Raw genomic sequence first — 26,537 nt, 5'->3', positions numbered from 1 at the left:
CTCATACATTATCTTATAGCGTGGTGTGCCATCATCAGTCTTGATTCAACAGAGCATCAAGCCATATCGACGGGCAGCATCACATCTTCATCCCTTGCGAGACAAGAAAGGTGGAAGGAGTACATAAAGACATATATCAGAGATCAAAACCCATTCTCTCTTGTCATGGTTCCAGTAAGTGACCCTCTCATATACGATGTCGGCGACAAGTCCACATGAAGCTCTCAGTTCGTCTCCGAATATCTCAAGATAGAACGCGAAAGAACGCAGTGACACAGGTTAGCGATTCCGTTTAAAATAGAATTTATAGTCTATGCCACTTACAGCCAGGGGATCACCGCGATGATTGAAGAAGGCTCTAGCAACTCGGGGCTGTATATCACCCTGATAAATTGGCTGCTGAACAGTGCCTTCTCATTCTTCAAACTTCTAATAAATAGTCGTTTCCACTACTTTATGAAAAGGTTCTCCACTTTCAAAATAAATACACAGAAACCTAGCGGCACATCACTTGGTTAAAAATAAAAATAATGTAAAAATTAAGAGAGAAAAAAAGTCCAGCACATTGCGCCAACCGAACCAATCGGCAGGTAAAACGTGGGCCAAAAATAGAAACGCTGCGTAATCTGGGAATCGAACCCAGGGCTCCCCGACGTTGCTCGGATGGCAACGGAGAATTTTACCACTAAACCAATTACGCTTCATACTAGATGGTACTGTAATAATAGCTATAAAGCCTTGGCAACTCGTCCTCCCCATTCCTTTGCGCTCTACTGTCGCCGACGGGTCATACGGAAAATACATCGAAGATCTTCACAACACGTTGCACCCTTGAGGGACGTCATAATCATATACACAGATAACAATAAATCCTACAACCGGCTTTTACAATCGGCTGTTTTCGTGTTTGCGCGTATATCTAGCACCCCATTGTTCTGGTCACGCTCTCAGGACAACAAAGTACCAGCTCAAATGACGAGTTCTTTCCCGTATACTCGGAAGTTATTTTGAAAGAGTTGACAAATCGATGGTTCGTAGCGAGAAAAGAGAACCCCCAGTACGTGATTGGATGTGATCATGTCGAACCAAACTCCTGCCGCGGCTCACAGGCGTTATAAACCACCATCATGCATCAACTTTAACATTCATATTCGTATACACGCGAGACACGTAGCCGCATTGCAAGCCATGCAATCATGCCAAATCCCTCCCGGTTCCCTTGCAAATAGAGCTTCCAGATCCATCCGCCTTGTTCAATGCATGCGCCCAATCCAGACCACATATCCGAGGCTAAAATCTACTCTATTCATGATGCGTTAACCTGGAAAAAGAAACAAAATAAAATACCAATCGCTCGCTTCCGGCCGTTGCGTTGCATCTAGTAAAACCATGGTATCATCCATCTGGCACGCTCAAAAGATAGTTCATGAGGGCCACTCTGCTAACACACGCCCGACAGGATGGACGCCGAGCCCGACACCGGTTGCCGATGCCAGTCCAGCTTCCCGTCGGGCAAGACGGTAAACTCGGCAATCTCCTCTACAAGCTCCCACGCCCCAGTCTCGGCGTTCTTCTGCGCAGATCGATATATGATGTTAGTGCCGAAATCTTCAAACACCAGCTCTCGTCGCCGCAGCCGCAGCCACTGCTCGTGTTCCGTCCCTTCCATGGCGGTTTGCTCTTCGACTTCTTCGTTGCGTATCGCTATTGCCCGGAATACTCGACTGTCACGGAGGGCATTCCGGATCGGGTACTGGCCCAGGATACGGATGGCGTCTTCGCGGACCGCACGGTCTCGACAGCTGAATGACGAAATAAAGAGCGGCCATGTCCACCCCGAGTCCATTGCAAATCCGCAATTCGGTCGGGCCATGAGCAGGGTTTCTGCGAGACGGTTGATTTCGCGGTACTGGGGCGTGAGGCCCTTGGCCGTGACGAGGCCGGAGAATCGGGGCACGGTGGTGTATATGTACAGGATGAGATATTCAATTCGCAGGTTGATTGCTTGAAGGTACGTCTGGTGGTCGTTGGTGGCGTTGCGGCCGATGGCCCGGTATACTGGCTCGTGAGCTTCAGCCCACCGGGAGATCCAGTATCTTACTTCTGCGATGAATTTGGTGATCTGAGGGTTCTTCTTGACGCTGGAAAGCTTCATGTCTAGCTCCACCTCGCTGGCTGCTCTCGTTAGACCGAGTTGTGAGGTCACCATGGTCAACATGGGGAGATGTGCAACCATGGCCTTCTGGACCAAACTCCAATATCCCTGGGCCTCGTCCAGATCCTTGAACACTTGTGGCAAATTATCCAGCGTAGTGATGTTCGATTGTCTCGGTCGAAAGTATGGAGAGTGTTTCGTAAAGGGCGCAATGCTGGCAAACCGTCGAGCGCCCTGGAGAGGCGAGTGACCGGGTGGTGTCCCTGGGTTGCTGCTTTGGCTCTGCGGGCTCGGTAGCCCCGTCTGAGATGCCAGTGTACTTGATGACGGTGGACTTTGCCATGGGGTTCCTGGATGACTTGGTGGACTGGGAATCGAGTGCATAGTATCAGAACTCGCAGCCGGACTGCCTTGGTTCGTCGTGGCAATCCCCCAAACTCCTGGTGCTAATGCGCCAGGCACAGCTTTGGTTGGGGTCGGCGGGAAGAAGAATTTCTTGTATGAACCCATGAAAGATCTCGACTGGAGTTCGAGTGGTTTGTAACAATCTAGAATTTCCTGCACCAGTGCTGGCGGTGCCGGCGCAATGCTAACCAGGCTTGGAGCGAGGTCCGTACAAGCAGCCAGCTCGTTCAACATGCTGAATCCGTGCGTGACATGCTTTAGAGCGGCAGGCATGTTTCCTCGCTGCGCCTCGAAACAAATAAACAAAAGGGATGATAGAAGGGCTGTTCGCAAGCCCTCCCTAGTAGGTTTAGCTTTCGCTTGTAGTCGCAGTGCCTCGCAGTAGTAGATGACAGCGTTGAGATAATGCTTGTTCCCGTTTGTCAGTGCCGTAGATGGACTCCCAAGCTCGTATGCCTTCCGCAATGCGCCCACAGCCATCGCTCCGTATCGCAATGCCGTCTCTTCCAAGGATACCTGCGGCATAGTCGTTGTCCACAAGCGCGTTTGATTTAGTCCGCCACTCAGAAAGCCCACGGACAGTTTGGACCATTCGTCAAAATACGCCCTCTGCTCGCTATTGGCAAAGCGGATGGTGTTGACGGCGGGTTCCGTGAGCAACAGCGGCGCTTTCTTTGTGTGGATGAGCTTAACACCTTGATTCGCAGCAGGAGTAGCTTTTGGAGGCTGAGACTCGGCACCATCGCTGTAAGCGTCACAGTAGCCACGCCACTTGAGGCAGTTCAGACATGCAGGTCTGGTTTCGTCGCATTTTACGTGTCGTTTTCTAGAAGAAAGTAAGTCTGGGTGTTGGTCTTCTCCCTTTGCATCGCAGATATTCCAGTGGGCAACTAGACGTAATGATGGAAAAATGTTTGGTATTGCCTTTGACTCACTTGCCTACACATTGACAATAATTAGCAAGGAGGCCTTGTTTCCAGTTTGATGGCGACTAAATGTGATGGAAGGAAGAGAGCTATGTACTTACAAGTGGCACAGCCGGTCCGGGCTCGCGTTGAACTTCGTCTTGTATGCCGTGTTCTAGTTTCGAGCGCAAACCTATGGGTGCTGCCCCGACCTGATGGCGGCGAGGGTTTCGAAGGTGATGACAATCCAGAGGACCTGTGGTTCCCAGTGTGTCAGTCCATGCAAGTCTTGGTCGCCAATACTATTGAGCCGATCGCGACTCGGCAGACATATCAAACGGAGAAAACTTACTCAGGAGACTTGCTCTGCTTGGCCGTATTGATGGGGAGAGAGAACTGGATCTCCATGACGCCTTGCGGGCCCTGAAGTCAGCTCTCTGGGCAATGTCTGGGTCGGTGATAGTGGTCTGTCGTTTCTGAGAGCAAGGCCTGGGGTCGTGCGGTCTGAGACGCCACAGCGTTGTATTGGAGAAGCACCTTGACAACCGAGTTTTCTCACTCTCTTCAGTGTATTTGGTTAGAAACCCCCAAGCCTCTCTCTCCGGATCGTTTATAGTGTGGCTGCAGGCTATAGTCTGTAGTGAGGCATCGGACCCCTTCAATGGCGGTCGAATTTAACAAGGAAGAAGGTTAAAAAGAAAAACAACCAACAGCCACAGAGGACGGCAAGCGGTGGCTCGATTCAAGGCACCACCACAAAACTCTATGCATGACGGGACGGGCATATTATCTGTCATACTGACATGTCGACGCGGCAGGCAAAGTCGAGAGCCTTGGGTTCATGGCCAATCATGGGGAAGGGGGCGGGGAGCGCGCATCCGGGGACGGGCCAAGGATTGTGGACATGATGGCATTGTTGAAAGCGACGGAGTCTTCGGAAGCTGCAGGACTCCCTGAAGGTTCCTTGGATTGAGGCCAATGGCTCAATTCACTTCCCCAGCATCAGACGCGGCTGCTTAAGAGAAGAGTTGTGCCGGATTGAGAATGAGTGTCCATTGAACCCTTCGGAGAAAAGAACGAGGGATCAGCGGAGAAATAACAGGTAGCATTGGGTGTCAAGGGATCTTTGGGCAATGTAGCATCGTCTCTTCTCGCCTATCTTGCTAAAAGAACTGTTGCCACGACAAGATATAACGACCGTGAGATCCACCAACCGCACGTTTGGGGCAACTCTAGCGGCGAAATTATCAAAACAGTTGAAAGGCTTCTTCTCTTGGACAAGGAGTCCTGCGGCTCTGCGGCTGCGTCTCGGCCACGAACTCCGGTATGCCTTCTCCGCAAGAAGCTGGAGATGTGAAATCTGCGCGTGAACCATGGGAGGATCCAACTCAGCCCATGCCTCCTCGTGTGCATTCAAGGTACTACCCGTTGGCAACTAGGTGGACTAGCCACTTAGTGGCCATAAAGCCCTATTCTTGTTGTGTCGGATCATGACCTCATACCCTTCCTTGCCAGATGATAGTACTCTCATCTATTCATAGATGCAGGCCATCAGCGACATGAGCTGAAAACAACAGCCGCTGACCACATGGCCCCGTAGCCATGCCAAGGGAAGTAGTGCCGCGGACCGCAGAAAGAATTTTGGGGGCTTAACACTATTTCCAATCACATGATGGCGTGTTGTAATATTGATTCTGACCAACACGTCTGATTGAGCTTAATGGCTCGCACGACGTAGTCCCGCGTGGCTGCCCCTTTTTCAGCGATCGAGAACGGCTCTTCCCATGCCACTTGTCAAGATGCAGCCAATAATTTGTGATTTTCTAGGGGTAGCCGTGGCAGACACAACCAGAGTTTGCGGCCATCTTGGAAGAACCGCGCCGTATGACTGTCCAACATTATCCAAGCAACCCAAGCCAAGTTGTTACGCAGACACGATTAACAACGGTCAAGGAGAAACTATGGCTTCGCTTCTTGATGAACGATGTCATTCGAGCTCTTCATATGTAAGACAAAAGTTCTTTAAACTGTTGATCCTGAAACCCATGGGCTGAATTGAATCATTCGGAGTCGTCGCGACGGTAGAGCTGCCACGGATTTCCGTACCAATGGGTGGTACATGTCTGATGCCAATTTAACTCGCGCTGGGGCTATCTCCAGTGTGGTTACACATCGCCTTGCTGCTCACAGTCCTATCCCAACAAGTAGACCAGTTATGTCCTGGCGAGTTCGAAAAAGACGTATTCTTTAGCACATGCACCGAGAAGCGGCAGGCTCAAATGTCTTGTGGCAAATTGATCGCCCATGGAGAGTGCCTGCACTATCGATTCATGGCAGTCGGCGGTAAACGGGCGATGCCATGGCCTGGGTTTTGACCGGCGCAGAAGAGCGAGGACCAAAGCCTTGGACTAAACTTGAATATTAGTGACATCCAACGGAATTGAGCTTCACGGCCAGGACTTCTCAGCTCTTCCCGCTGTTCAACCAGCGACCAGATCGGACGACGCAAGAAATACTGCGCCACTCAACACTGTCCTAGACGGGACGGCGAGAGCCCTTTGAATAGCTGCCGAGGGTTTCCGTGGGGTCAGTTAAGCACCCATACCGGCCCGTAAAAATGTATGGATTGCACAAGGGCGTCGAGATACGCGGGCCCATTAGAATGGGAGGGGGGCCAGGAAACTGTAGGAATGGGGAGAGCAAGAATATGCGCCACTTGTGGACCTCCTGGCGATCATCTTGATCCAGTTTTCCGGTCGTTACGGTCGGCCTGACATCAATTGCAGGTACGGAGAACCCTGCCACAGGAGTAGTAGTAGTAGTAGTAGTAGTACTCCGTACACATGAGTATCATGCCCGTATTGCAATCCTGATTACACACCTTGATGCGTTCTACAACATGCTCCTTCATAGCATGGCAGGTCGTTAACAGCTTGCTGGAATCACCTGCTGTCGATCATTAACCCTGGAAGTGTATATCGGATGAAGCCATCGCTACGGCCTGGGAGATGTCGCGTCAAAAGTCGCAAAAGCGCTGAAGCCAACCTGTGTGGCTTTAATCAAGGATGATAGTGCGGAGTACGGAGCGAGTCAAGCTGGAAATATGTTGCAGGGTCCAAAATTCACACATGGGATAAGTGTTTCAATATGCTCTGTACGGAGTACGTATTGGGCCGCCTTTCTCCATGACCCCTATTTCATGGCACAAAGTACTCCGTAATATTGCCGGATGGTGACTCTGTCATGTCCAATATTGGACCTGCCCCATCAGGGAAGAATTATACGAGATCCTATGGTGTGGCGCTTCGGAGTTTGGAGATCCCCTTAACAAGAATCGATAGTTAGACTGATGCAAATCCAAGGAAAAACAACATCTGGGTTTGCAAATCTGCACTACTCCGTAGGTGGCTTCATCTGTTAGGCGATAACATGACCAGCGTGGTGCGAAAGATGAAATTGTTTGGAAAGATTCGATTTTGGCCATCAGCGTGAAGTGCAAAGACGGTCGGTTCCTGGGATGCTGGGAAACCTAAGGAAATTAATTGCCACTCCAATTCAAATCCAGGAACTACCACTGCCTAGTACGGAGTAGTAAGTACTTGTACAGGCGCCCAAGCCCCTGGTTACTGGTGGGCTCAAGTACTGGCCGACATTGGCCCAAAGCGGCCGAAGTGGCTTGTGGAGCTCGTGTTTGCGGATGTCGTCACCCTCCATCTCGATGTTGGATGGACTGGGTGCAAAGGCGAGGCATGGTACGGAGTATTGCTGGGGGTCGAACTGAATCTTATATTGGCCGCCCGCACTCGATAAGGCTCATAGCCATTGGGGAAGCGGTCAAGTATCAGCCAGGCGTTTAATAAAGTTTGCATTGCTCTCAGGTTCCAATGCGTGTTTCTTACCTGGGACCCCGTAGATCTCCTGGTAGATCTGATTCATGGCCTGACCACCTCAGACACCCGCAGGCCACTCTCAAACACGCGAGCACCCACTCTGGATGCCAGACGTTGCCGGGGGGAGAGGAGGGACCAACTGCAGGCCTCGACATGCCACATCGTGGTACATATTTGAGGCGCAGCGACGACAAGTTGGAATTCGTGGGCAGGACCGTCAAAGGTAAGAGCGGCAGGCCAAGGCCAACACTTGGAGTTGGCAGAATCGAGAAAGGGGAGTTGAATGGCAGTTTTGGGAGGCGACGGTTGAAAAGTCCAAGGCCAGCTGTCTCCCATGGCCGTTGGTTGCATCGTATTTGCACAGCAGGTTGAACGGCGTGCATGAGGCGAGCGACTCCATGCACGGGGCATTGTGCATTCCAAGGCAACCCCCAGTCTCTGGTCGTGTCCGTCTCATTGTCTGTCTCCATCCAGATGTCCGGCTTGTGGTAAGGAAGAGTCGAGGGCTTGTCTCAGCCTCAATCACCGCACTCACCAGGGTCACGCCTCCGCCGCAGTGCTCACCCGCCTTCCCATTTGATTTGCGCTGTCCCTCGCTCCTTCCGTGTTCCTTTCCCCTCACACAACCAGACGTCGAATGCACAGGTGTCGTCGACGCTCGACTGAATTGTTCTCAACTCTCAAACCATCTTCAGCCCATCGCCGAGCCCGCTCTGTATTGACTCTACTTGTCATCGCAGACATCATTGCACAGCAAGGGGCCGTAATCGCTGCCCTGGGACTAGCGCGTGTAAGCTAGTCCGCCATCGCAACACGCCGGCCTTCCATTAGGGCAACACGCCGGCCTCATCACCGCAGCGACCGCCACCCCGTCACTCGCCCAACACCAGCGAGTGGCTGTCCCATCATCCAACTTGGCTGACGACACCCAACCCGCGGGCGCTTGATTTGTATTGAGTTCGACAAAGACTACGTTTCCGGCGACCATCAAACCTTTTTACTGCAGAAGTTGGCAAAATCGACTAGAGAGCAGACCATCGAGACGTTTCGAAACTGCTTCTCTTTCAACTCCCGGATCCAAAGGCAAGTGCTGCGGAGCATCCATCACATGTCCTCTCTGCGGCACTTCTGAGGCACTCCCGGCTTGCAGTAGTACATGGTCGCGGAGTCTGCCAATGAAATAGTTCGTGCTTCTCAATTTCTGGTCAATTCGTTGCTCCGTTCTCCTTCGCTGCCACTCTCACTTCACCCTGCGCCCTCTTCTCCGGCAGCCATCTCATTCGTAGGCGCGCGCCTTTCGACACCATAATACATTATAGACACCCTTCTGCCCGACATGCAGCGATACGGAAGGGACGACCATCAAGAGAGAGAGCCCTTAGGCGGCCCACCCGACTACAACACGCCCCCTAGACAAGCCGGCGGAAATGTCTACAATTATGATTATGCTGCTGCAGATTCACCATATTACGACGACGCCTCTCCGCCGCGACCGCAAGACGCATTCAGAATGCAGCAGCAACATCAACCTTACCAGCCATATCAGTCTTATGTAGGACACGATGCTCCGTCTGCCAGTCGTGGTTATGGCCACGAAGCGGTTGCACCGGCGCCTCCTCAGCACAATGATTTCACCGCGTACAATAGAGATCCTGCCCAGCATGGCCAGGATCACCCGTATGCGCAACACGTGGCCCAAAACAACATTACCCCAGGGGCCGACAACTTTGGCGAGCATGCATCTGGGGGCATGGCTGGTATTGCTTATAGCGTTGCTGATCACAGGGCTCATGAAGGCGGAATGGAGGCTGCGGGAGGCATCGGTCAACTACCTCCTCCACCATCGCGAAGTCAGTATCCCAATACGCACGATGCGGGATACAACAACTCACAGCCTGGTGGGTATGCTCCAGAAACGGTTTACAACCGTGGCCCAGGGCAACCTCAACTTCCCGCGCAGGGTTCTGGGTCAAGTCTCAATCCTTTCAGTACTCCCTCTGCCACACACTCCCCGACAAGAAGTCTTCGAAGTTTTGGTGGCGAGTCCTTTGGAGACGAGCCCTACCAAGCAATGCCAACAAACGGACACAGATACCACGACGCCAGCCTGGGAGTCGTTAATCCGAATGACATTGTTGATGACGGTGATGACGGCCTGAATTACGCACGGCACAGCCAGAGAAATTCGATGCTCAGTTTACCACACTCTGACCGAGCAAGAGCAGGGCTTGGTGCTGCGGCTGGTGCGGGCGCCGCTGGGATTGGGGCCGCGGCTGCTGCTGGAGGTATGTTGAATCGAAGCGGTAAGTTTCTATCCATGAAACGGCGGTTGAGTGAGTTAAGTCTTAGCAACTGACTCTTGGATGTAGGTCGCAGTGAGTCCGAACTTGCGCGCGAAAAGCCGGACAATTGGGTAGCGCCCGACAAAGGTCGCAGCAAGAAGTGCAAATGGCTCGTGATTATTCTGGTCTTCCTCGTAGTTGCCGGCGCCATCGTGGGTGGTGTTGTCGGAAGTATGATTGCTGGCAACAAGAAGTCTGGTGGTAGCAGCAGCGGCAGTGGTGACTCGGCGGCGGATGACACGAACAAGAATGGTGACCTCGACATCAACAGCAAAGAGATCAAGGCGCTTCTCAACAACAAGGACCTCCACAAGGTGTTTCCTGGAATGGACTACACACCTCTGAACACACAATATCCCGACTGCATACACAATCCGCCGTCGCAAAACAATATTACCCGTGACGTTGCAGTTCTCAGCCAGTTGACCAACAAAATTCGCTTATACGGCACCGACTGTAATCAGACTCAGATGGTGATTCATGCTGTCAATCAGCTTAAGATGCAGAACGATATCAAGATCTGGTTAGGCGTATGGCAAGACGGCAATACGACAACCAACACGCGACAACTAGCACAGATGTGGGACATCCTTGATCAATATGGCGAGAAACCATTCGAAGGCGTTATTGTTGCCAATGAAATCCTCTTCCGTAAAGAGATGTCTATAACCCAGCTCGGTACCGTTCTTGATGGTGTTCGAACCAACCTGACAACCAAGAAGATCAGCTTGCCCGTGGCGTCGTCAGACCTTGGTGACAATTGGCAGCAGGGTTTGGCCGATAAGAGCGACTACATCATGGCCAATATTCATCCATTCTTCGCCGGAGTGTCGGCAGAGCAGGCGGCGTCTTGGACATACAGTTTTTGGACTAATAGGGATAAGCAATACTGGAAATCTGAGACGTCGAAAAATGTCATTTCAGAGACGGGCTGGCCCAGCGATGGCGGCAAGGACTGTGGTGCCGCTACAACATGCGGCCCCTCAACGCCGGGTGCAGTCGCGAGTGTCGACGGCATGAATCGGTTCATGAACGACTGGGTGTGTCAGGCGCTTGCCAATGGCACCAATTACTTTTGGTTCGAGGCATTTGACGAGCCTTGGAAAATTCGGTTCAATGAGAAGGACAAGGAATGGGAAGACAAGTGGGGTCTGATGGACGTCAACCGCAAGCTCAAGAGTGGTGTCAAGATTCCTGATTGCGGCGGCAAGACGGTATAGCTGGGTCAGAAACAAAGAACGACCGACGCTGGGAAGCCTTTCAAAGCGACCACCAGCACTGGGCAGTAACTTGGCTGCTACATCACTTCGCCTCCACACGCGACACCATGACCAATGTTATTACTTTGACCCCGACGCCGAAAACATTGTTTACCAGTTGGTCCTTTTAGTTTGGTTACTTGGTTGCTTCTGGCGTTATGGAGCTTGTAGAAAATATGGATTTGACATCTTGTTCCCTGTGCATATACATGCGACTTGATTTGTTTTCTTTTCCAGGGAAGACGAGGGAACAGAGGTATTATACGTTTATTGTGTGGTATATCTTGTGGTTTGAAGCGAGCGGCATTGGCAGCTTTGCTATTATATGAGCGGACACGGCATTAGGCATTAGTATTAGATACGGATAAATACAAGACTCGGCTTTACTTTACCTTGCAGCACCGGGCCTTTCTCACCCTTTTTGGCATTTGCGAATCAAACTCGTAGCCAATGTACTATAACGCAAATGTTTGCATTGCCAGTCCTGTCGCTGAACGCCACGCTATTATTCATTGCAAATCATCAGGGCCTCCTTTGACCAAACCCAGCAACACCATTCATCTTCACGCATTTTTGTCCACCTTGTCCAACCTATCCACCAACTCATTCTCTGCTCTGCCATGCTCTTCTCCTCCGCCCTTGCTGCTGGCCAAAGCCCCTCTGGGCCGCCAGTAAACAGACGTGCTCGAAAACGTAATGCCATCCTCGGGAAACGCAAACCTCTCGTACCTCTCATGCATCCTCCTCACGCCCTGCACCGCCTCACGCTCCAGTAGCACCCTATTGCAATTTTCTGTCATTAGCGGTTAAAAAAAAAAGAAACATTAGAAAGGAAAGGGGGGGAAGAAACTTCAAAGCCAAAACAAAAACAAAATACCACCTACCCGTCCCACGTGTCCCAGTCGGTGCCGACAAACACGGCCGGCAGCGCCGCACGCAGCGCCTCCTCGTACAGCTCGCGATACAAGTGAACCCCGTACAGCAGCGAGTCGGCCGTCACGGCGCGGCACGCAACGGGGTGGTCGACGACGCGGTAGCCCATGCCGGTCAGAAACGTCCTCTCCGCATCCGTGAAGAGCGGCTCCTGGAAGATGCACTCGATCTTTGTGCCGGCAAGTTTCTCTACGCCTCCGTCAGTGCGTGCTTCGCCGTCTGGCTACGCGGGGGGATTACGTACCCAGCTCTTCGACCATGGTGAGGAAGGCGATGAACTGGCGATGGGTGCGGCGTTTGGACTCGCACGAGCCGTCGTGCGGGTCGAAGGTGCCGAGGCCGAGGCAGACGGCGCTGGTGACGGGGGACAGGGCCGGGCCGTGTGAGGCGACGAGCTCGCGGAGGGAGGTGCAGCAGGTTGATGACGCCCAGTCCCTTTTCGCGCTGAGGTGCTCTGCCCTGATGGCGGATGCGGACATTGCGGGTGCGGTGCGCTGGGGTGCTGGTGGCGGGGGAGGGCGTCTGCGCGTCTTTTTGGGCTTGGGGAACGTCCATTCTTGGGCGTCGGCGGCTGGCATTGTTTCTTTGGGGGGTTGTGAATCTCGTGATGGTTTGGTGGTGGTGGAGGTGGTGGTTGAGGATGAGTTTTTCTACAGGGTAGCTAGTTGGGGATGGAGATTGGGGATGGCGCGGGTGTTGGATGGCTTTCGAGTGAAATGCTGTTATCGACGCAGTTTACTCCGTAGACGCTTGGCTTCAATTGAATGTGATTTCTTCTCTGGGATTTTTTTGGCTCTGTTTCTCGTGCTGGTTCACAATTCGCCGTGGTTGAAGCTACCACCAGTTCTGTGGGCCTCACCGAGTGCCTGCGCAAAAGACTTGGCCCATCACCAACAGTGGACCCGCCGAAGCTACCTATCTACTTAAGTAAGGTTTATTAAATGCAGCTCGGCTGTCCATCCGACGGCGCCTTGGGGCTTAAGTTCCGGCTGCGATTCTCGACATCAACCGTAGGATTCTCTCCGCCCTTTGACCAGTTCGTTCCATGTCAGATGTTGCAATACAGGGGCCCAAGGCACCACGATAACCCGATATTCAAGGTCCAAAACGCAAGTGTATGCTGATTGGCTGTGTGGTGCCGCGCCCCACTCCTCCACGCCATGACGGGCGCTTAAATCGTCGCCGCTCCTCCTGCAGCCTCCAATCAGGCGTCACAATCCGGCCTTTGCACAACATTCAAGTCGCATCGTCACAATGCCTGCCATCCCGCCATCCTGGCATCTCTTGCAACCGCCGACGCTGGCTGCCCTCGACGGCCAATGATGCTGCTTCTCTCCGCCAGGGGGGACCGGTTTGACCCCCAGCCCTGCTTGTTTCCGTGTGCCGAGCTGCCAAATCAGATCCATCATCACCCAAGCTGCACGCTTCCCCCCTCATCAGTCTTCGCCGGCCGCCTTTGGAAGCCATTTTCTCGTGCCATGCGTAGATATTCCCCCGTCGTCTGGCCTGCGGGCTTCGAGACCCCCTCTCCCGATTCGTCGCTTGCATGCTGTTGTGCGTTTGGATAAACCGGCACCCTGTGCTTTGCCTTGTCAACTGCGTCCCTTTGCCGCCCATCGACAGAGTGTGGTCTTGCAGACGGGCCGCCTTTTCATATAGCTCCAACCTCTTCCCTCCTCGGCGCCTCTCTCTGAGCTTCATCTCCATGTCACTTGCCTGCCAAACCCTTACACCCGTCTTCGTCATCTTTCCCTCACCCGGCGCCTTGTTGCTGTAAAACGTCTCAGCTGGGCTGGCTCCGGCTACTACTAAAACGTTTTCTCGAGATCACCCTGAAATCGTAACCGCCAGCGTTGGGAAAAGAACCAAAAAGATAGACAAGTAAAACCACCTGAACCCTTGCGTTGGGGTGAGCATATACGACCTTTGGCCGACGGCGACGGCATCGTGCCAAAACTGTTACAACTGCTCCGCGACGTCTTCATAGTCTCCATCCGCCATGCTTCTGGTACTCATCACACTGGCCCTTGCGGCCACCGCGTCCGCACATAGCGTCATATCGTATCCCGGCTGGAGAGGCAATTCCCTCATTACAAACGACACCTTCCCCTACGGAATGCAGTGGATGTATCCATGTGAGTCTCCCCGCCCTCAAGCCCTCTCCCGCGACACCATCCACGCCTCCATCACTACGGCAAACAAGAATTCATGAAAATGGAAGAAGAAAGGACTAAAACACCGGCAGGCGGCGGCATAGGAACCACCAAAAACCGCACATACTGGCCCACGACGGGCGGCGCGCTCGCCTTCCAGCCCGGCTGGTTCAGAGGCCACTCCCTCGCCGTCATCTACGTCAACCTGGGCTTCGGCACCAACGGCCCCGATCACGGCCCCGAGAACATGTCCAACCCCATGGTTCACCCCTTCACCATCCAGGGTCCCACCAACAACCCGTACCCGGGCACCATCTGCCTCCCGCAGATTCCCCTGCCCATCAACGCCTCCGTCAAGGCCGGCGACCTGGCCACCATCCAGCTCGTGGAGCTTGCCCAGCACGGGGCCGCTTTGTTCTCGGTATGTTTCCCCCCCCCTCCATGCCGGGCGGCGCATCGACCGGAGGGGTTCACCTTGGTCAAGGACGAGGAGCTGGCATCTAACTCGGAGATTGTAGTGCGTCGACATCATCTTTGCCGACCCCGGCGACCCCAAGATCGGCGAGGTCAACGAGACAAACTGCTTCAACTCGACCGACATTGGCTTTGCCGAAATGTACACCATTGCTACCAAGATGTCTGGCACCGACGCCTACATCACTTCTGCTGCGGCGTCATTGCGAGCCCTCAGCTGGATGGGCTACGTGCCGCTGGTCGTTGCTGGCTTGCTGACTCTGCTGTAAACCAAAAAAAAGGCAGATTTATTTTGAGGAATATGATGCAAGTAATGGCATGAAAGAAGGGAATACCTCCTCCAACTAGGATATGGTATGCTATCGATTGATGGTTGCATTTTTTTATTCCCCTTTGATTTTATTTAAAATATCTTGACACGCGATATAGCATTCGCAAAGGAGTTTGGGCGCCGGCAGGACGAGTAATAGCATATACCATGCACATCTTCATAGCCCCCCTTTGCCTCATTGTAGGTACGAAATAAACTTCCCTACATCTTTTCATTTCTCAAGTGTCCATGTTCAAGTGTGCCCCCATGTCGCCAATCTGTGTGAGACACACGAGTGAGATGTCCTTGGCGGCAGTCCAACTTTATCCGTTGTGCCAGTCTATTTGATTCTCATTTGTCTACGATAAAAGCTAAAGCCCGTCATGACACCAAAGCTAGGCACTCATTCGCAACCGACTTCACCCTGTCCTCCGAACCTCGATCCTTTGCTCCACGAATCCATCCGCCAACGTCAAGACCACCGGCTTCTTGCGTAGATGTTGCCAATATGGTGCCCAGTGCCACCAACGCTCGGTATAATACTTCAGAATCGGACTGGCCACTGAGCACTACCCCAAGTACCACGAGGAGACGACGTCTCTGCTCCGGACTCAGCAGCTTTTCCTTGTTTATGAGCACCGACAGATTGACGGCTGCCGTGGTAACCGCAATCAATACGTTGCGATTGAACTTTCCAATAGCCTCTCCCCCCTTGACTCCAGTAATTCGTTCGAGATAAGCAATTGGCTTGTCAGCATGCGAGCTTATTAGACTACGTCCATCTGCGGTGCCAAATAGGTTTGCAACCGTACGGGCGCCCATCATGACCGCATTTTCATTCGGCTGGACATCAGCCGGCATAGAGCACGTTATGGCCAGGTCCAAGGCAGATCCGTATTGGGCATCTGACCACTGCGCGACCGAGGGGAATTTGGCGATACAACGAAACAAATCGAGCGCCGCGAGGCGATCTGAGTATGGCCATTGGGTCACACTTCTTACAACGAGTTCTATCGACTTGATAGGAATTGGTCGACCTGCCTCCAGGGCCTCGCGAAGCGACAACAGCACTGCTTCTTCGCCGGGATTCAAGGCGGCATCCTTTCGGCCGGACGAGACTAAGTTATTGTTCACACTTAATATTTTGGCGAACATGCCTATTGATGCGATTAGTGTCAGTGACGTAACCAAGGGTGGTTGGTAGAATGATATATATGTTTTCGACCTACCCTCATATTTGGCGGCTGAAATACTCAGATAGTCCTTTTGAGGGATAACCTTAGGCTGTGATTCCGCCTCCCCTGGTCGATAGCGTTTCTCTGTTCCATATGGATCTGGCCCAGAGCTTTGCGTTTGTCCTAGAGTTGCGCCCTTGGTATTTTGGGTGATGAAGTTGGCCACGTTGTCGAGGTAGCTGAGGGGTAATTCATTGTCGTTGAGGAACTTGGTCGCTCGCTCATAGGGGTTCTCAGACAGGTTATAGGGAAGTTTTAACGGTGGTTTACCGTCCTCAATATCAACATCAAAAACATAGTCATACGACTTTCCCTGATAGGCAACCTTGCGACCAGTGCTACCTACAGCATCAACCACAGTGCCAACACTGATCCATTGCTGTTGACTGACGGACCACTGGTGAGCTGTAACATTGCCGTTTTCTTCCTTGATCATCTGCACCTGGCCCTCCTTGGTGCCGGACTTGGTCGTCAAGAACTCAGGTCCGGGTAGCTTTTCCTTGTTGATGCTGCCTAGTTGCTGCTGAGGAATAGCCGAAGACTTGACGGACGCCTCGAATTCAGATAAAGTCTCCTTGTCGGCCACTTGGTCAGGTCTTCGAGTAAAAACGCGAGCGATGCTGTCACTGGCACCTGTGACAATATCACCAGTATCCTGGCTAGTAGACACTGTCCACACTGAAATGGCTGGGTGCGTAATGGTCTGAATACACTCGGTGCCTTTCCACACACGCACGGTACGATCTTCTCCAGAGCTAACCAACTCACCCGTCGGCAAGCTGGCCAGGCTATAAACAAAACTTTCGTGGCCGTGCAATTCCCCGACTTGCTGTCCATTCAACTTCCATAGTCTGATGGTCCCGTCGTTGCTGGCGCTGGCGATGTCTCCCCCGCTGGGGTGGTTATCGGGAATCTTGCAGAGGGCTCGTACAACATCTGGTGTATATATTGTAGATTTTGGTTGTACCTCGCCCCCAGTGGATTGAGTGAGATCAAATATGCGAATCTTTTTGTCGGCGCAGCCCGTGACGGCCGTTTTGTCGTCGAGGGCGACAACGCTCCAAACAGCCATACCATCATGCCCACCGAGAGTCAATACCGTCTCCCACTTTTGCAGATTCCAAATACGGGCCTGACCATCCCAACCACCAGAAAGCAGGTATGAGCCGCTGGGGGCTACGGAGAGAGTACAGACATTGTTCGCGTGACCAATCAGTAAACGCTCGGCGTGATCGGTTGAGGCGGCGGCTGGTGATTTGACTTCAATGACAGTATCCTTCCCTCCAGATATAATCAAGCCATTGGGGTGATCGGCAGACGGTGGGAAGAATGTTACCGAGTTGACATATTCGGAACCACGACTGACGAGTGTTCCTTCAAAGGAAGGTGGAGTTTGGGATCCTCGAGACCATTTGCGGACGGTACAATCTCTGGAAACGGATAGAATGACTTCGGGTGATGCGAAAGCGACAGATCTTACCTGCATAGAAGATGTTAGCTGGGGCCAGGACCTCAAAAAGCCCCGAAAGAGCTTGTTTGAGCCTGTCGGCCATTGGTAAAACCTACATCTGCTTCATGGCCGATGAGCTGCGCGGACAGCTTGAAGTCTTGGGCCATCTTGGCAGCTGCGGCTTGAAATTGGTGAAGGTGGTTCTCCTAGCCTGTTTGCACAACTGTTTCGATATTGCAGAGCGCGAAAGAACAGGTATGTAGTTGCTGATTATTCAGTGACGTCGACGTGGTTGGTCACTGGCGGAGTCGGAGCTTTGGTGGAGCTCTCTTATTGGAGCAAGAAGGAGACTGTTTTAATACCCCGCGCCTGGTAGCACGGAGCAAATGGGCCCAATGTGCACAAATAATGACTGGAAGAATCAAAACACAGCAGAGCATCAACGCTTGACGGAGGCAGAACGAGACATGAGTCAAAGCCACAACTGGGAGGCAAAAGTTGAACGGGGCCGAGGTGAGAGGTGGACGTTGATGGAAGCTTGGAGATCTCAAGAGATGGTGATGTCTGATAGGCCAAGGTGCTTGCGTCTAAGTAGGTACCTGTACCTGGTTCCTTAGTCAGTGCCACTGGCTAACTGCCCGGATGGCCATTCACGCCTTCGGTACGGAGTACTGGGTACCTGGGGTGCGAGGCACTTGGCTTCAGGAGAGAACTGAGGGGAGGAAACTACCCCGCCAACCGCCTCATGTGGCTCAACAAGTCTTTGGCTGGTCCCCCAGCCCCGTTGCTTCCCTTGCCCTCTTGCCCTCTTGCCCTCTTGCCCTCTTGCCCTCCGACAATCAACCTCCTGCTCCGGTGAAGTGGTGCCGGTACATGTAAGGACATGAGGTCTGGTAAGGAGTACTTTGTAAGAATCTACGTATCTTCATATGTACCAAGTTAAATAAATTGAATGGCCAAATGAGTGCAGACAGCGCCCATGTTATTCTTGGACGTCGCGACAGTAAACGCCTTCCATGTTGCCATGTCATGCGTGTCAGAGGGTTCAGGCTCTTGAGTCTTGTCCGCTTGCACCTGCACTTTTCACCTGGCGCCCCATGTCATGTCCCTCGCTCCTTCTTGACTCAAGTCCGACAGCCCCACGCTTGCTTCTGTTTCGCCCACTGCCGAAACGGCTAGATGCTGTCACGCCAAAAGTCTCGGCTCAACTTTTGGAAGCCTCTCCCAGAACTGTGTTCATCGCCGCTTCGTCTTTCCACTCTCCTTTCACGTCCCGTCCGCTCCCACAACATCCGGCCCGTGCTGGCTTTCGACGGACTCGTCAGTCGCTGTCACGTTCATTTCTTGCGGACGGTGGACGAAATCGCGCCGCTTACCGAGTCCTCGTTCTGTCTCTTCTCGCCCAACCGTGTGGTTTAACCTCCACGCCTTTCCTTGTCTCAAGACTCTTTGCTACGCATCTGACGATCACGATCTAAACGACACTGCATTTTGCCATACACTCTTGCAAGAATTATACCACTAGACAATCCTTGCGGTTGCCGCGCTTTTTCTGCACCGTCAAGCTCGCAGCGGGACTCGACTTGCCTTTAGAATTTGAACCCACGTTCGAAATCAGCAAAATCCCCTGTACACTAGACCATATCTCGCACCATGACTTCCGAAGCTCCTCGGCAGTATGTGCCGCTGACCTGCCATGGCCATTCTCGCCCGGTCCCCCACATGAGCTTCTCTCACCTGGAGAAGGAGGAAACATACTACATGATCTCGGCCTGTAAAGGTTGGTCTAGGCTGCTTTGTCGTGGCTGCATACGACCCGAGAACATGGACTGACGACTAACTGTTGCTATAGATGGAAACCCGATGCTTCGAGATGGTGTTACTGGCGATTGGTATGATCTTGCTAAAGGATTTGAGCCCTTCGAAAGCCGTGTTAACAAGAAAGACAGGATTGGCACGTTTATCGGTCACAAGGGTGCGGTCTGGCAAGCCAGGTTGAGCCCCGACGCTTCCAACGCAGCCACTGCATCGGCTGATTTCACAGCGTACGTTTTATACTGTTCATATTTCACAATACCTGGGCTAACACTGGCTCGTCATTCAGCAAAATCTGGGACACCCACACCGGAGAGGTGCTATACAGCCTCCAGCACGATCATATTGTCCGAGCTGTTGCCTACCCCCCCGATAACTCGGATCTTGTTGCGACTGGTGGCATGGAAAAGAAGCTTCGCGTTTTCGACCTTGCTGAACTTGCCAAGACGTATCCGGGAAAAGCTGCCACCATTCCCGCCTCGGCCGGCTTCGAAATCGGGGAGGGTGTTCATACTAGCTCCATCAAGTTCATTTGCTGGACAAAAGACCCAAACATTGTTGTTACGGCTTCCGATAAGACCATCCGTTGGCTCGACCTGCCCAGCAGATCGTGCATCAAGCATGAAGTTCTTGATGGGGAAATCAAGTCATGTGAAGTGGTGTCGGTCGCACAGGAGTTAGCATCACCGACTGACATTGGTGGCGGAAAGCCTGTTTTGGCTGTCTCTGCCGGCAAGACGGTGTATTTCTGGGGAGGCGATCAAGCCATGGATGAGCTCAAGCGCATTGTGTTGCCATATTCCATTGCTAGTGTCGGGCTGGATGTCAAGGGCCGCAAGTTGGTGGTTGGCGAAGAGCCTGGAACATGGGCCAAGGTGATTCGATACGACGATGGGGTTGAACTCGATACACATAAAGGACACCACGGGCCGATCTGGTCCATTGCCTTTTCACCCGACAGCAAACTGTATGCCACTGCGTCCGAGGATGGAACGATCAAGATGTGGAAAAATTGTGATGGGTTTTACGGCTTGTGGCGCGGTGGTGCTACTACTGAACGGTCCGCGGAGTAGAGCGAATCAGACCGAGGTACCAATGCCAGCGCAACAGCCAGCCGAGATGGCTATCGCGGAAGCCATAACCTGAGGCTCTCCGGCGGCAGCAGCAGGGAATCAGAGGAAAGCACTGATTTCACCAGCGGCTCGGGCGACAGTACTTTGCACACGATGACAACCTCGAGTAGGGCCACTAGCGCCAGAACTAGCGAGGAATACGGTGCAAAAGAAGCATGCGAGGTTCAGCGAGTTTGATGTGGACCTCGGCTCTTGTGCTTGTTTATGTGAGAGAATGCAAAAAGGCGAAAATGAGGCCATGTTAGCTTGACCGGAGTCGTGTATCTTGTTTCATGGGAGGGGAGCCTAGTGTGGCCAAGGTTTTAAAAGTAGCCGGCTAAAATCTCATAGAGAGCATAGTAGTTAAGGAAGTCTGTATGCATAATACACAGCGTATTGACCACAAGGGGTATTGACGGTAACGAAGTGAAGAAATCCAGTTTTTTTTTGACAAAATGCCTGTAGTCGCGGCAATCCTTTGCGAATACAGAGTTACGTCGAAGGCTCTCTGCCTCGGTGAAGACGGGCATTACGCTGTAGTCAGTCAAGGATTAAGATTGGCACATGTGCGACTAGCTCGACGGCGCTTTTTGGCGACAAGGCCAGTGTAGCCGTCCAAGGCTCGGTACATGTAGCTGTAGGCAGCCATGGCTCGTTAGAAGACGCGATACTAACACGATGGTAATTAAAGACCTGGCGTTCAGTGGGACCTGGGGCCTAGAGATATGTCCGGTTGAAACGCCGTTAAATAACGGAGAAGCTTACCACGGAGAAGTAAGATCTACGATACGGGATAGTGTGATAGCATAAAAGGTGTCAAGGTTTATGCAAAGATATTCTGCCAGGATGACAGCAGACACCCCACGAAGGCATCGCGATATCAGACGTCGTGGAGGGGGGCTTTTCTGGCTACTGTTTATTTTTTACCAGAGACCTTGTTTGGTATCAAAGACCCTTTGCGTTTGGGAAATATCAACCAAGTAGTCGGTTATTCGCGCGGACACCCTAGGTTGCGGGAGCTTGCCCATCTCCAAGTGTAATCCGAGTGTCTGACGCAGGGCCCTTTGCACATGGTACAACTATACTGTAATCACTTCTGCTCCCCAAAACGGTCATAGGACACTGCCTGGCCTTGTTTTACGCGCCATGATGATGGACACACGGTGTAAATACCTGACTGTTGGATCACATAGGGCGAGTGAAATATCCGCCACTGACAACACAGGACAGCAGGAGTAGCTCATCGTCAAATCACCGCCATGCACACCTTTGGCGCCTTTGTCGTCTGTCTCGTAGCAGCTAGCCTTGCTACGGCTCTACCTGCCGACAACCATGGCAGGGCGTCGGTACTGATCACTCATAACCGCCGCTTCAACGCCTACGTCCGGACCACTTGTCCTTGTTGCCAAGGCCCATTGCAAGTTCGACAAGCCCGTCACCTGGATGTTGCCGCCTCCTGCTGGAGGATAATATCGTGAGACTAGTATGCCCAGGTCGGCGGTGCTCAGTATGATAACGTCCAGTCGGCTACACGTTTAGCTGTGGCACCAGGTCTCCTGACTTGACGTTTGGCATCGAGAGCTCGTGTATTACCATCCTCGGGGGGTATATGAACTATGCCTCCGTGGATGTGTCAGAGAAGCGGGGAAATCGGACCTGACATTGTTGGCGACGTTGCGCTCAAGCTGGCCTGGCGGTGTTTGATGCTGGGAACATGCGCTTGGATGGGCTCCTACGTGAGGTGTATACGGACGAGTTAGGGAGGGAGGGGTGAGGGAGGAATATTCTGCTTGGGCATACAAGTTTCGGCTTATAGACAAGGTATAATTGCAGCTGTGTAAGAGATGGGACGAGTTGGACCGGAGACGATGGGGCCTCGGCGTCCGACGACATACCGTCAGGCGTACTGTGTTTGACCGGAGGATTGAATAGTATTACGGAATTGTACAGACTTGCATTTTTGGATCATAGCTGCCTCAAGTATGAGCCAGTCCTGGAGCATCTGACCTCGGCCTCGAGGATGGGTATATATGAAGGTGTAATGTCCACAACAACTGGGACATGTCTGCATTCGTTGCCTCTTGTTTAGGCAAACCATCAATATATAGATGTGTGATTTGTATTGGGTCGTCTCCCTTTGAGTACGTTGTCTGACTCTATACCCACGCAGCCTTCTGTGAGACGCCAGCCACGCTATTCTTCACTTCGTGTTGATTCATGGTTCTCACCATCCCGTATATCTGCCTTCTTTGTAGCCGTCATTACTCTAGGCAACAGCAGGCAACAGGCTGATAAAAAGTGCACACATGTGGCGACTTGTCGTTGGACGGCTCATTGTTGACCAATCGTCTTTCACGCTTCTCCATCGAGTGCGCCTCGAACAATGCTACAACTATTAGCTGAGAATGGACCTGTTCGGCAACCAACAGCCAGTGGCTCGCCAGCCCTCACTTGGTGGCTGCTATACTTTTTCTTCCTTCTTAGTTTTCTACTTAATTTAACCTTTTACTCCATGTAAATAATTCTGCAGGCATCGTACAACCACTACATAAGGCGACAATATAAACGCTTCACGATACGCCCGATACTAACAGGATTAGTGATTCATCACTGCACGCCGTCTAGGGATATCTCGTGATATTATCAACCACTGATTACGTGAAAGAAAGATATAGCTCATGTAAGTGACTCACTGTATAAACTTAAAATAACCGCACAACATATATTAACGCGGTCTACCCTCTACGAGTCCCTTCATCTCTTCATCTCTCCATCTCTTCATCTCTTCCAACATCAAGAGCCCTGTTACAACTACCAACTACTCGCAAGTCCTCACTGCAAAGCTCCCCGAAGCACCGCCATCTTGCTGACATCGGTGCAAATAGTCAAATCATAAAGTTGACCGCGTGGATCACGTCAGACTCGTCTGCTATACATATATAAGAGCTGTTGGTCGCTCTCGTTGTCGTGTGAGTTCCTGGACTCGTCGTCCTGCAGATTTGTTGCCGAGGCGCCCACGCTTTGCTAAAATACATCTACACCCGCCCATAGGTCTTAATACCCACGCCGCTTTATCAACCTGATCATGTCAGACCAAGGCATGCTGTGTGGGTGCGTCGTCGTTGCCGACAAGACGCAGCGCTACCTCGCTCTCTCGGCTACATCTGCCCACACCACCATTCTTTCCACCACGTCTCGCACACGTCTCACCCAGACCTATGTCAACAACACAGGCTCTCTAGTCAAAGAAGCACGGTACATGTTTCCAATTTACGACGGCGTGTCTGTTGTCGAGTTCACGTGCACCATCGGGCCAAGAGTCATCAGGGGCGTCGTCCGTGAACGCCAAGAAGCAAAACGCATCTTTGACAGGGCCACGGCACGAGGCGAAGCCGCAGGCTTGCTGGAACAGAGTCTCTCGGCGTCGGATGTCTTCATCGCAAAGTTGGGAAATGTGCCTGCCGGTGAAGAGGTCAAGGTGGACGTGACGTATCTCGGGGAACTGGAGCATGACGCTGAGATTGACGGGCTGCGATTTACCATCCCAACGGCTATTGCGCCGCGGTACGGGTATCACGCATATCGAGACCTTGTTTCGGCGCCCGAGGTCAGAGTCCAGGGGAAAATCGCCGTCACGGTCGACATTAATCTGGGACCGGGGTGTATTGTCAAGTCGGTCCAGTCGCCTTCACACCCCATCTCTGTCAGCATCGGCACAATGAGCGCGAGTGCTTCGCAAGATCCGTCGCCTCAGATGGCGTCTGCATCGCTGTCTCTCGGTTCCGCAGAGCTCGAAAAGGACTTTACCCTCCAGGTCGTGGCGACGGGACTCGGCGCGCCGGCCGCTCTGCTCGAAATCCATCCTACCAAGGCTCACCACCGTACCATCATGGCCTCCCTCGTCCCCAGATTCAACCTGCCTGTGGAAAAGCCAGAAATAGTCTTCATATGTGACCGCAGTGAAAGCATGGGAGGAGGTAAAACGATGCCTAATCTCATCTCGGCACTCAACATCTTTCTCAAGTCCCTGCCAGTCGGGGTTCGGTTCAATATTTGCAGCTTCGGGTGGGAGTGCACCTTTCTCTGGCCGAAATCCGTCGACTACACCCAGGAAACGCTGGACGAGGCTGTCCGCCATGTTGAGACCTTCAAAGCCGATTACGGCGGCACGGAGATGCTTGCGCCTGTGCGGAAAACATTTGAGAAGAGAATTCAAGCATCCAACCTTGAGGTATTCCTCTTAACGGACGGAGAGATATGGGACCAGGACAGACTGTTTCACCTCATCAACCACGAAGTGGCTGCAAGCAAGGGAGCCATTCGTGTGTTTACCCTTGGCATCGGCTGGGGCGTGAGCCATTCGCTGATCAATGGCGCCGCGAGGGCTGGCAATGGCTTCGCCCAAGTTGCCGGAGAAGACGAGAAGATTGACAAGAAGATTGTTCGAATGCTCAAGGGAGCACTCACGCCGCATGTTTCGGACTACACCCTGGAAATCAAGTACGAAAAATTCGAGCAAGACACTGCCCCCGACAGTGACACCGCAGCAGATGAGTTTGAACTGGTTGAAAAGGTTGTGGATTCGTTGACAATTGATGATGCCGAGGAAGAAGCCGAAGAGCCCGGGTCCAAGGAAGCCAAGCCTCCAACCTCGCTCTTTGACCCTAGTGTCAAGAATGAACATCTCGAGACCAAGGACGCCTCTGAAGAACTCGACTCACTCGAGACGAACCTGCCACCGGTCGACGCTCCAAAGTACCTGCAGACGCCGTGGCCCACCCCGGCGCTCTTCCCATTCAACCGCACGACAGTGTACATCATGCTGTCTGACGAAACGCCTGCGCGAGAGCCAAAATCCGTCGTGGTAAGGGGTACGTCTTGCCAAGGACCGCTCCAGCTCGAAATCCCAATCACGAAACTCGGCCAAAAAGCCACGACGCTGCATCAGCTGGCGGCCAGAAAGGCAGTCCAAGAGCTTGAACAAGGCCAAGGTTGGCTCCGTCACGCCAGGGATGCCCAAGGCAAGCCGCTCCGGGAGAAATGGCCCGGCAAGTTCCCCCAGGTCGTCAAGAGAGAGGCTGTTAGGCTGGGCGTAGAGCACCAGATTGCGGGAAAGTGGTGCTCATTCGTGGCCACATCGTCGGATGCCAACGAGGAACAGGAGGCTGGTGACGATTCTTCCGCGGCACTCGACGAGGCGGACGAGGCTGGGGATGATTCTTGTGCGTCACTCGACGAGGCGGACGAGCTCAGCGATGACGATGGCGTTTCGTATAAGCGCCCGGTTGGGCGTGGCCGTCCAATGGCGACAAAGGCATGCAGAAGAGCGACAGAGCCTGTAGAGTATGACGACGACGAAGAAGAAGAAGAAGAAGAAGAGGAAGAGGAAGAAGCAGAAGAGGAGGAGGAGGAGGAGGAGGAGGAGGAGGATAATGTTGGAGTTGCCAAGGCCGAGCCTGACGCCTTGTCCCTCTTGGCAAATCTCCAAACATATGTCGGCAGCTGGACATGGAGCCTGCAGCTCGAGACTGTCCTTGGCATCACCAAGGCCGAGGCTGTAAGCGCCATCCAATTCCCCATACCGGCGGACGTGGAGGATGTTCTGGCCACGCTATGCGCCATCGCCCACCTCCAGAAGAAGATGGCTGCTGACAAGGACTCGTGGGAGTTGATGGTGGACAAGGCACGCAGTTGGCTGCAGGACCAAGTCGGTCGGATCGAAGAGGAGCTAGATCTGTTGGGCTACAATGGGCCAGTTGCTTGGATGAGAATCTTGATGGCACTTTCTGTTCCCCCGTATTGAGAAACGCTCGGCGAGGGTTAGGGTACGACGGGCAATTTGGCCGGGTTCGCCTTGGCTTCCCGGTCCTGACAGGGATTTGTTTGCTGAGTTTTACCAGCCAATGCCGGCTTTTCTCTTAAATTGTGCGTGTCATGATGGGGTCCATATCTGCGTCCGGGGGAGACAAAAGGGGCCATGGGGCGTTTCCATGGAGGCGTGTTTCGCAGGTCTCAAGGATGACATCGCTCCCTCGGTAGATTGTTTAACATGTAATTCATGGTAATATACTTGAGTTTCCACAAGTGTTGGTCGTTTGT

The 26,537-nt window shown here is 52.7% G+C and overlaps 7 protein-coding genes and 1 non-coding gene across 8 annotated transcripts; 4 read left to right on the top strand and 4 right to left on the bottom strand.

Moving 5' to 3' along the window:
- Positions 1–618: 618 nt before the first annotated feature.
- Positions 619–700, bottom strand: G6M90_tRNA00000090. Its single transcript has one exon. It is a non-coding gene; the product is annotated as a tRNA-Gly (tRNA).
- A 741-nt stretch (positions 701–1,441) lies between these two features.
- Positions 1,442–3,873, bottom strand: G6M90_00g081940 (uncharacterized protein; the record flags this gene model as incomplete). The annotated part of the gene is made up of 2 exons (XM_014687941.1): positions 1,442–3,305; positions 3,818–3,873. The coding sequence occupies 2 exons, from the start codon at positions 3,871–3,873 to the stop codon at positions 1,442–1,444; spliced, it is 1,920 nt and encodes a 639-aa protein (XP_014543427.1).
- Positions 3,874–8,691: 4,818 nt separating this feature from the next.
- Positions 8,692–10,917, top strand: G6M90_00g081930 (uncharacterized protein; the record flags this gene model as incomplete). The annotated part of the gene is made up of 2 exons (XM_014687940.1): positions 8,692–9,658; positions 9,725–10,917. 2 exons carry the CDS (start codon positions 8,692–8,694, stop codon positions 10,915–10,917), a joined length of 2,160 nt encoding a protein of 719 aa, XP_014543426.1.
- A 602-nt stretch (positions 10,918–11,519) lies between these two features.
- G6M90_00g081920 (uncharacterized protein) lies at positions 11,520–12,467 on the bottom strand (the record flags this gene model as incomplete). The annotated part of the gene is made up of 3 exons (XM_014687939.1): positions 11,520–11,736; positions 11,841–12,078; positions 12,134–12,467. The coding sequence occupies 3 exons, from the start codon at positions 12,465–12,467 to the stop codon at positions 11,520–11,522; spliced, it is 789 nt and encodes a 262-aa protein (XP_014543425.1).
- Positions 12,468–13,888: 1,421 nt separating this feature from the next.
- Positions 13,889–14,785, top strand: G6M90_00g081910 (uncharacterized protein; the record flags this gene model as incomplete). Its single annotated transcript, XM_014687938.1, has 3 exons — positions 13,889–14,024; positions 14,135–14,463; positions 14,561–14,785. The coding sequence occupies 3 exons, from the start codon at positions 13,889–13,891 to the stop codon at positions 14,783–14,785; spliced, it is 690 nt and encodes a 229-aa protein (XP_014543424.1).
- A 422-nt stretch (positions 14,786–15,207) lies between these two features.
- lub1 (Ubiquitin homeostasis protein lub1) lies at positions 15,208–17,678 on the bottom strand (the record flags this gene model as incomplete). Its single annotated transcript, XM_014687937.1, has 3 exons — positions 15,208–15,983; positions 16,056–17,541; positions 17,628–17,678. The coding sequence occupies 3 exons, from the start codon at positions 17,676–17,678 to the stop codon at positions 15,208–15,210; spliced, it is 2,313 nt and encodes a 770-aa protein (XP_014543423.1).
- Positions 17,679–19,164: 1,486 nt separating this feature from the next.
- Positions 19,165–20,399, top strand: STRAP (Serine-threonine kinase receptor-associated protein; the record flags this gene model as incomplete). The annotated part of the gene is made up of 3 exons (XM_014687936.1): positions 19,165–19,291; positions 19,364–19,556; positions 19,616–20,399. The coding sequence occupies 3 exons, from the start codon at positions 19,165–19,167 to the stop codon at positions 20,397–20,399; spliced, it is 1,104 nt and encodes a 367-aa protein (XP_014543422.1).
- Positions 20,400–23,523: 3,124 nt separating this feature from the next.
- Positions 23,524–26,241, top strand: VWA5A (von Willebrand factor A domain-containing protein 5A; the record flags this gene model as incomplete). The annotated part of the gene is made up of 1 exon (XM_014687935.1): positions 23,524–26,241. The coding sequence occupies one exon, from the start codon at positions 23,524–23,526 to the stop codon at positions 26,239–26,241; it is 2,718 nt and encodes a 905-aa protein (XP_014543421.1).
- Between the last annotated feature and the right edge of the window lie 296 nt (positions 26,242–26,537).

Source organism: Metarhizium brunneum, chromosome 5 (assembly GCF_013426205.1).
Source record: "Metarhizium brunneum chromosome 5, complete sequence".
NCBI lineage: Eukaryota > Fungi > Ascomycota > Sordariomycetes > Hypocreales > Clavicipitaceae > Metarhizium > Metarhizium brunneum.
This window is presented reverse-complemented; position numbering and strand designations above follow the sequence as displayed.